The 10,451-nt window shown below is 49.9% G+C and overlaps 1 protein-coding gene across 1 annotated transcript in view; it reads right to left on the reverse strand.

The window, feature by feature from the left end:
• Nucleotides 1–411: 411 nt before the first annotated feature.
• Nucleotides 412–10,451, reverse strand: part of frmd5a (FERM domain containing 5a) — a 352,980-nt gene continuing 342,940 nt past the window's right edge. The window contains 1 exon segment of the mRNA XM_072470394.1: nucleotides 412–1,731. Coding sequence (XP_072326495.1) covers nucleotides 1,148–1,731 — 584 coding nt within the window. The 3' untranslated portion in view covers nucleotides 412–1,147.

Raw genomic sequence — 10,451 nt, forward strand, 5'->3', positions numbered from 1 at the left:
CACAGCGGAGGATCCCAGGTTCGATTACTGGCTGGGTCACTGTCTGTGCGGAGTCTGCACGTTCTCCCCGTGTCTGCGTGGGTTTCCTCCGGGTGCTCCTGTTTCCTCCCACAAGTCCCGACAGACGTGCTGTTAGGTGAATTGGACATGCTGAATTCTCCCTCCGTGTACCCGAACAGGCGCCGGAATGTGGCGACTAGGGGCTTTTCACAGTAACTTCATTGCAGTGTTAATGTAAGCCTGCTTGTGACAATAATGATTATTATTATAGCTAGCTGCATCCTCACGTTTGACAGATCCTTGAGGCACCTGTGATGTCCTTGCACTCGGATTACAGCTTCCTGTTGCCTCGTGACGCCCCCCAAATCACATCTTGGGAAATGCGTGCACAATAAAAGCACTCGTCAATGCTCCCTGCCTTCTCTTTATTCCAGTCTTAAAAACCAGTTCAACAGTCTGAATTCTCAAACAATGCTTCCATTTTTAGCCTCTTTTTTTTTTTTGTTTGTTGCAGATATATTGCTCTAGTCTGTGTGGGAAAAAAACTACCCGGGGATTTTTAAGGATGTCCCACGAAAGCTGTAAAGCGTTCAATAAACAAAATAATTTTTTGTTTTGTCAAATTGTTAAAATATTACAAGGAAATGATTAACAAACATTAAAAGTCTCACAATTCTGAGGGAAAATCTCTCTTCACTAAACCAGAATACTGGATATATTTAAACATGGAGGTTCAGGTTGTTACTCATATTAATATCAGGGGATAGTCTCGGGTACTTTGATTAAAGTCAGGAGACAGGTCACCTCTTCAACATCACAATAACAAAACTCCACACTTTGTTACTCGGTTCCTGGGGGCTACTATAGTTAATCACTTATTCTAACAGACTTTATATAGCACAACAGTCTCAAGAACTTCATATTGGTTATGGGTGGAAGGGTAGGGTGTTGAATGTAGAGTTCCTGCTTGAAATCTTGATGATTCACAAAGTCTCCCAATAGTGGTTGAATTCCTCCATTAAAGGTGGCTTTACATGCCCGATGGTGCCACACAGAGAGAGGGGAGAAGGGGAGCCCAGACTGTTGCATATTTGATGCCATCTTGTCTCCTCAATGTCCCTGGGCCGCTAGCTCAGGTTGAGTGATGTCAGGTGTCAATGAGAAGGTTTAGCAGGTACCGCACCTTGCAGGCAAACCATCGCCTGAGGGGACAAAAGTATTCATAATGGAACTGTTCAAACTCAGGCGTCTGTCGTATATCACGTAAAAAAGCAACGTCAATATCTGACTCTGTAAGCCCTATCAGGAGCAGAAGCAAGGCAAAGAGGAGGCCAATTGTCACAAGCAGCAAACGGACCACACTTAAAACAAATGTATTCACCTGTTCCCTCTCGGCCCTGTCATTGACACCTTCAGATAAGGCACTAGCCCCTCTGGCTGGCTCCTCGAGCTCTGCTGGTGTGCCAGTGTCGCACTCCTTCCCCTCCTCGATGCCACAGCTGCTGGTGTTGCCATTCGTTTGCCGAGGGAGGATTGATTCCAGGCTGGGGTCAGACACGGGGGTGGGCAGGACGCTGTTGGCAGGGCTGTAAAGCTCGTCTGCGATCACGGATGTCGATTCATTGCCCTCGGCAGAGGAGGTCTTGCCTGTGGTCCGGGTACCAAAAGCATCCGTGTGTGAGGTGGAGCGCACAGGGGTGGAGTGGGCACTGTCTCGCAGCGACTCTAAACCTGGAAGACAGAGAGAATTGGCGATGAGATGCAAGAAAGATGTTATCTGGCATTGACTGGTTAAGCAAAGAGTCGATCACAATTCACAAACATGACTCCCCTTGAGAAACAAGTGTGATCTTGTCTCCTGCTCCGTCAAGGGTAACATGGAATTGGGTTAATTCAGTTCAAAATAATTGCAGCGTTTGTAGGTTACAGGGCCCAGGGACAAATAAAAGGCACAGAATTCTGTTAAGTTGTACAGATAGAGTAAATGTGATGTGATTTAATACGGTCACTTACATTGCAACTTTGCATATCTCAATGTCTGGAAGTGTTTCAGAGTGAAAGACCGCGGAGTTCCGTCTTGTCGCAGAGATGAATGCAATCACTCTCCCACCCACACCCAGACAGTGCACAGATCAGACTTCTGTCTGTGGCTGTAGTAAATTATTCCTGGAACAGGTCGTCAGTCTGTCGCCAGGGGCTTATAACTTGAGGGGGTGACTCCACATCAAGCAGAGAGCATTCTCTCTCTCTCTCTCTCTCTCTCTCTGTCACACACACACACACACATACAAACTAAGGGGCAATTTAGCGTGGCCAATCCACCTAACCTGCACATCTTTAGACCGTAGAAGGAAACCGGAGCACCCGGAGGAAACCCACGCAGACACGGGGAGAAAGTGCAAATTCACAGACAGTGACCCAAGGCCAGAATCGAACCCGGGTCCCTGGCGCTGTGGGATGTTAGTGCTCATAGATGTTTACAGCATGGAAACAGGCCCTTCGGCCCAGCTTGTCCATGCCGCCCAGTTTCTATCACTAAGCTAGTCCCACTTGCCCACATTTGGCCCATATCCCTCTATACCCACCCTGCCATTGTAACTGTCTAACTGCTTTTTAAAGGACAAAATTGTACCCGCCTCTACCACTGCCTCTGGCAGCTCGTTCCAGACACTCACCACCCTCTGTATGAAGAAATTTCCCCTCTGGTCTCTTTTGTATCTCTCCCCTCTCACCTTAAATCTCTGCCCTCTAGTTCTAGACTCCTCTACGTTTGGGAAAAGATGTCGGCTATCTACCTTATCGATGTTCCTCATTATTTTATAGACCTCTATAAGATCACCCCTAAGCTTCCTACGCTCCAGGGAAAAAAGTCCCAGCCTATCCAGCCTCTCCTTATAGCTCAGACCATCAAGTCCTGGTAGCATCCTCGTAAATCTCTTCTGCGCTCTTTCTAGTTTAACAATATTCTTCCACTGTGCTGCACTCTCCCACCAGTAACACTGTAAACAGCAAGCAGCTAAATGACCAAATGGGAGCATTTTCCAGCTTTCGGTGACGTGGAAAGACTTCAAAAATTGGAAGGACGAGAAATGGACTTTGGTATAAATTAGAAAATAAATCCTGGATTTCTGGCTGGAATTTTCAAATAACTGCAACAGATGATTCAGGGAGCGGGAAAGGCTGATGGGGGAGCGGGAAAGGCTGATGGGGGAGCGGGAAAGGCTGATGGGGGAGCGGGAAAGGCTGATGGGGGAGCGGGAAAGGCTGATGGGGGAGCGGGAAAGGCTGATGGGGGCTCTCCGACATTCTGCTTTTAGCTCAGATTTTAGCACTGGGTAGTGTAACAGGAAGCTTTGTTGTCAGATTCATGCTCATGAATTCTAGTATTTGACCTGATTGGCCTGTCTGATTCCTGTTTTTTTTTTGGAGAAAATATTTTATTGAAGCATTTGTAATTTTCACAATTTAACATTTTCTAAAACAACCGCGTGGGCTGATTCCTGGTTTTAATGCGTGCATGTGAGTATGAATATTTGTGTGTCAGCATGTGAGCATATGTATGTATGTGTGTGTCTTTGTACATGCATGAGTACATCTGTGTGTCTGCATATACATATGTGTTGATTTATTCGTGTGTGTGTGTTTTGTATATGCACATGTATATGTGTAAGACTGTGTATAGAATCATAGAATCATAGAAGTTTACAGCATGGAAACAGGCCCTTCGGCCCAACCAGTCCATGCCGCCCAGTTTTTACCATTAAGCTAGTCCCAGTTGCCCGCACTTGGCCCATAACCCTCTATACCCATCTTACCCATGTAACCATCTAAATGCTTTTTGAAAGACACAATTGTACCCGCCTCTACTACTACCTCTGGCAGCCCATTCCAGACACTCACTACCCTCTGAGTGAAGAAATTGCCCCTCTGGGCCCTTCTGAATCTCTCCCCTCTCACCTTAAACCTATGCCCTCTAGTTTTAGACTCCCCTACCTTTGGGAAAAGATGTTGACTATCTACCTTATCTATGCCCCTCATTATTTTATAGACCTCTATAAGATCACCCCTAAGCCTCCTACGCTCCAGGGAAAAAAGTCCCAGTCTATCCAGCCTCTCCTTATAACTCAAACCATCAAGTCCCGGCAACATCCTAGTAAATCTTTTCTGCACTCTTTCTAGTTTAATAATATCCTTTCTATAATAGGGTGACCAGAACTGCACACAGTATTCCAAGTGTGGCCGTACCAATGTCTTGTACAACTTCAACAAGACGTCCCAACTCCTATATTCAATGTTCTGACCAATGAAACCAAGCATGCCGAATGCCTTCTTCACCACCCTGTCCACCTGCGACTCCACCTTCAAGGAGCTATGAACCTGTACTCCTAGATCTCTTTGTTCTATAACTCTCCCCAACGCCATACCATTAACTGAGTAGGTCCTGGCCTGATTCGATCTGCCAAAATGCATCACCTCACATTTATCTAAATTAAACTCCATCTGCCATTCGTCGGCCCACTGGCCTAATTGATCAAGATCCCGTTGCAATCCTAGATAACCTTCTTCACTATCCACTGTGCCACCAATCTTGGTGTCATCTGCAAACTTACTAACCATGCCTCCTAAATTCTCATCCAAATCATTAATATAAATCACAAATAACAGTGGACCCAGCACCGATCCCTGAGGCACACCACTGGTCACAGGCCTCCAGTTTGAAAAACAACCCTCTACAACCACCCTCTGCCTTCTGTCGTCCAGCCAATTTTGAATCCAATTGGCAACCTCACCCTGGATCCCGTGAGCTTTAACCTTCTGCAACAACCTACCATGCGGTACCTTGTCAAAGGCTTTGCTAAAGTCCATGTAGACAACGTCTACTGCACTGCCCTCATCTACCTTCTTGGTCACTCCCTCAAAAAACTCAATCAAATTTGTGAGACATGATTTTCCACGCACAAAGCCATGCTGACTGCCCCGAATCAGTCCTTGCCTCTCTAAATGCTTGTAGATCCTGTCTCTCAGAATACCTTCTAGCAACTTACCTACTACAGACGTTAGGCTCACCGGTCTGTAGTTCCCAGGCTTTTCCCTGCTGCCCTTCTTAAACAAGGGCACAACATTCGCCACTCTCCAATCTTCAGGCACCTCACCTGTGGCTGCCGATGATTCAAATATCTCGGTTAGGGGACCCGCAATTTCCTCCCTAGCCTCCCACAACATCCTGGGATACATTTCATCAGGTCCCGGGGATTTATCTACCTTGATGCGCTTTAAGACTTCCAGCACCTCCTCCTCTGTAATATACACACTTCTCAAGACATCACTATTTATTTCCCTTAGTTTCCTAACATCCATGCCTTTCTCCACCGTGAATACCGATGAGAAATATTCATTCAGGATCTCACCCAACTCTTGTGGCTCTGCACATAGATGCCCTTGTTGATCCTTAAGAGGCCCTACTCTGTCCCTAGTTACTCTTTTCCCCTTTATGTATCTGTAGAATCTCTTTGGATTCACCCTTGCATTATTTGCCAAAGCAATTTCATGTCCCCTTTTTGCCCTCCTGATTTCCCTCTTAACTCTATTTCGACAATCTCTATACTCTTCACTATCTATGTATCTGTGTATGAACGTGTGAGAATATTTGTGTGAAATGAAAAATGAAAATCGCTTATTGTCACAAGTAGGCTTCAAATGAAGTTACTGTGAAAAGCCCCTAGTCGCCACATTCCGGCGCCTGTTCGGGGAGGTTGTTACGGGAATTGAACCGTGCTGCTGGCCTGCCTTGGTCTGGTTTCAAAGCCAGCGATTTAGCCCTGTGCTGGCGATGCTGTCTGTAATACCCAAGAAAGTCTATAGAGGGGGTGCTTGAGCTGTTTTATGTGTGTGTGAAATTGTGATTGTTTTTGAATTCGCATATGTGCAATATTATATTTCATATTTGAAACCCCTGAAACCCATCGCAATCTTCCGCTTCTCGAAGGAAGCTTTGAAACTAAATTTCAGAAAGTTCTCCGATTCAAAAACACAACATTTCAGCAATTCTGCTTCACTAACCATCGGCTGAGGTCTTAACGTTCTGGTCCCTCTGCAACTGCAACAACATTGCTCCCAACGATGTCCCAATCCCTACGTCCCAGCCCAGCGGAGAGCCACAGCTTTAAACCAAGTGGCACTTTCCCTGGCACAGGCCAGCAGCTCCCAGGTGAAGCTGAGACTCCAGTCCTGGGCAATACTGCCTGGATGTGACTAAATGCGCATGTTGAAAGGGGGCACAGATGTCATGAGCAATGGATGTAAACGGTGCACTCACAGAGGATAACAGATGGGGGATGAGGAGTTCTGAGGCAGTTATTCAGGGGAGAGAGTCGGATGATTGAACACACCACATTTCCATGCAATTCCCTGACAGAGATTTACTCACTTTCTAAAACCTTCCCTTGCGCTCCAGTTACAGACAGAGTTCCCCAGCGTGTGGACACACTCCGGGTATCTTGCACAAGGGAACACTTTGGGTGCAAGTCTTGACGATGAACATTGAGCGGTGTGCCAAATGTTGGAGAACAGCGGGAGTGGAAATATTCGAAGTAATTCGGGTGAGGCATGTCGAGTTCAATCCAGGTGAGTGGATTCAGTGTGGGTACAATGGGCATGAATAATTCCAATTGGATCAATTTTCCGACTCAATTCTGGGACATGGAGATCAATAACGCACCATTTTACAAAGTTAAACAAAGAGAAACAAGCTGATTGGGGTATCAGAAAACTTTGGTCCATCCTTTCATGAAATATGGTTGCTCTTAGCTGTCCTCTGACTAACGTAACAAGCCAATCAGGTGTATCAAACCCCTACAAAGTCTAAAAGGGATATAAACGAGACAGACCGCGCGGCATCGACCTCGGTACCAGAAACGACAATGATATTCAGTCCTTGCAAATTTTACTGTGCCAATAGCTGAGGGCTTGTGCCACAGTTGGGAGAGCTGTCAAGGAACAGTCCTGACATAGTCATGGAGTCATATCTTTCAGATAATATCCCGGACACCACCATCACCATTCCTGGGTAAGTACCCAGCAGAGGTGGTGGCACAGTGGTGTGGGGCTGTTTAGCACAGGGCTAAATCGCTGGCTTTGAAAGCAGACCAAGGCAGGCCAGCAGCACGGTTCAATTCCCGTAACAGCCTCCCCGAACAGGTGCCGGAATGTGGCGACTAGGGGCTTTTCACAGTAACTTCATTGAAGCCTACTTGTGACAATAAGCAGTTTTCATTTCATTTCATTACAGTCAGGGGAATTGCGCTGGCAGTCCGCAACATCGACTCTGGACCCCATGAAGTCTCGTGGCTTCAGGTTGAAACATGGGCAAGGAACCTCCTGCTGATTACCACGTACTGGCCACCATCAGCTGATGAATCAGTACTCCTCCATGTTGAACATCACTTGGAGGAGGGACTGGGGGTGGCACGGGGCTCAGAATGTCCTCTGGGTGGGGGACTGTTCCAGTATAGCTACAACACTGGCATCCAGGTGGGAATTTGAAGCTTTCCCAGGTCTGTCCTGTACACAAGAAACAGGATAAATCCACCCAGCCAATTATTGCCCATCAGTCTACTCTCTAGCATCACTAAAATGATGGGAAAGGTCATCAACAGTGTTATCAAACGGTATTTATTCAGCAATAACCTGCTCACGGACACTCAGTTTGGGTTCCACCAGCGTCACTCAGCTCCTGACCTCGTTACAATCCTGGTGAAAACATGGACAAAAGCTCTGAATGCCAGAGGTGAGGGGAGAGTGACTGCCCCTTGACAGGTATTTTATCGAGTATGGCATCAAGGAGCCCGAGCAAAACTGACGTCAATGGAAATCCGGGGGGGGGGAGCGGGGGGGGGAGAAAGCGGGGGGGGGGGAAAGCGGGGGGGAGGGGGGAAAGCGGGGGGGAGGGGGGAAGCGGGGGGGGGGGAGAGCGGGGGGGGGGAGAGCGGGGGGGGGAGAGCGGGGGGGGGAGAGCGGGGGGGGGAGAGCGGGGGGGGGAGAGCGGGGGGGGAGAGCGGGGGGGGGAGAGCGGGGGGGGGGAGAGCGGGGGGGGGGGAGAGCGGGGGGGGGGGAGCGGGGGGGGGGAGCGGGGGGGGGGGGGGAGCGGGGGGGGGGGAGCGGGGGGGGGGAGCGGGGGGGGGAGCGAGGGGGGGGGGACTCGCCACTGGTTGGAGTCATATCCGACACAAATGAAGGTGGTTGTAGCGGTTGGAGGTCATTTCAAACCAAGGACATCACTACAGGAGTTCCTCAGGGTAGTGCCCCAGGACCAACCATCAACAGCTGCTTCATCAATTACTTTCCCTCCATCATAAAATCAGAAGTAGGAATATTCATTGTACAATGTTCGGCACTTTTGTGATCCCGCAGATACTGAAGCAGTTCATGTCCAAAGCAGCAAGACCTGGACAAGATTCAGACTTGCAGGTGGCAAGTGACATGCACGCCACACAAGTGCCAGGCAATGACAATATCCAACAAGAGGGAATCTAACCATCTCCCCATGACATTCAATGGCATTACCATTGCTGAATCCCCACTATCAATATCCTGGGGATCACCATTGACCAGAAACTGAACTGGACTAGTCACATTAATACTGTGGCTACCAGGGCAGGTCAGAGGCTGGGAATCCTGCAGCAAGAATCTCACCTCCTGAATCCTCAAAGCTTGTCCATCCATCTACAAGGCACAAGTCAGGAGTGTGACGGAATACTCTCCACTTGCCTGGATGAGCGCAGCTCCAACAACACTCAAGAAACTCGACACCATCCAGGACAAAGCAGCCCACTTGATTGCTCCTCCTTCCACAAACATTCACTCCCTCCACCACTTACACACGGTGTACCATCTACTCCCTATCTCCACCAGAATCTCGTCCACCACACCCTGACATTGCATCCTGCCTCCCTGTCCATGTGTGACTTGTACGAGATGATGTCCCCACTCCCCCTAATCACCGCTTTTAATGCCTTTCACACTGTAGATGACAAGACCATCCCGTTCCATATAGTCCTTGATGGCCCCAGAGATCTTTGCGCAAAACCCAAGATCCGATACAGGTCCAATGTCCAGCCTCCGACCCATAAGCTGTGCCCACCCCGCCTCCAACTTCAGGTCAACCAAATGCGGTCCGTGGTCAGAGATAACCAACGCTGAATACTCCACGCTTCACCCCAGGGAGCAAGGTCCTACCCATAACAAAGAAATCCATCCTTGAATACACCTTGTGCACTGGTAAAAAAAACAAAAATTCCTTGCCCCCGCCCCCGCCTCCTCCATGAAGCGACCGGCAATCTAGGCCCGGAGAGGTCCAACTTTGGATCCAAAATGCAATTAAAATCTCCTAAAATCAATTGGTGTGAATCTAATTCCAGAATAGCAGCCGTCTCATAATCGGGACATTGTCCCAATTTGGGCACACACATTCACCAGCACCACAGCCCTCCTCCAGTGAACCTGTTACGCTCACATAACAAACCCCCACATGATCAGCCTCCACGGTTCGCGCCTGAAAACTAACAGGGCGCCATGGGTAGCAGGTTCGATTCCCGGCTTGGGTCACTGTCTGTGCGGAGACTTCACGTTCTCCCCGCGTCTGCGTGGGTTTCCTCCGGGTGCTCCGGTTTCCTTCCACAAGTCCCGAAAGACGTGCTTGTTAGGTGAATTGGACATTCTGAATTCTCCCTCAGTGTGCCCGAACAGGCGCCGGAATGTGGCGACTAGGGGCTTTTTCACAGTAACTTCATGAAATGAAATGAAAATCGCTTATTGTCACAAGTAGGCTTCAATGAAGTTACTGTGAAAAGCCCCTAGTCCTGCAGTGTTAATGTAAGTTTACCTGTGACACTAATAAAGATTTTTTTAAAAAAAATTAGTCCTCCTGCTAACCGGAATGTCCCCCACACCCCACCCTCCGCACTCCCTTGCCCCCGCACCCCTCCCTCCGCACCCTCGCCCCCACACCCTCACCCCCGCACCCCCCTCCCTCCGCACCCCTCGCCCCCCACACCCTCGCCCCCGCACCCCTCCCTCCGCACCCTCGCCCCCACACCCCACGCCCCCACACCCCTTCCCCTCCGCACCCTCGCCCCCCCAACACCCTCACCCCCGCACCCCCTCCCTCCGCACCCTCGCACCCGCACCCTCGCCCCCGCACCCCTCCCTCCGCACCCCTCGCACCCGCACCCTCGCCCCCCGCACCCCTCCCTCCCTCCGCACCCTCGCCCCCACACCCTCACCCCCTCCATCCGCACCCTCGCACCGCACCCTCGCCCCCCGCACCCCTCCCTCCGCACCCTCGCCCCCACACCCTCACCCCCCGCACCCCTCCTCCGCACCCTCGCACCCGCACCCTCGCCCCCGCACCCCTCCCTCCGCACCCCTCGCCCCCACACCCTCACCCCCGCACC

Source organism: Scyliorhinus torazame, chromosome 12 (assembly GCF_047496885.1).
Source record: "Scyliorhinus torazame isolate Kashiwa2021f chromosome 12, sScyTor2.1, whole genome shotgun sequence".
Lineage (NCBI taxonomy): Eukaryota > Metazoa > Chordata > Chondrichthyes > Carcharhiniformes > Scyliorhinidae > Scyliorhinus > Scyliorhinus torazame.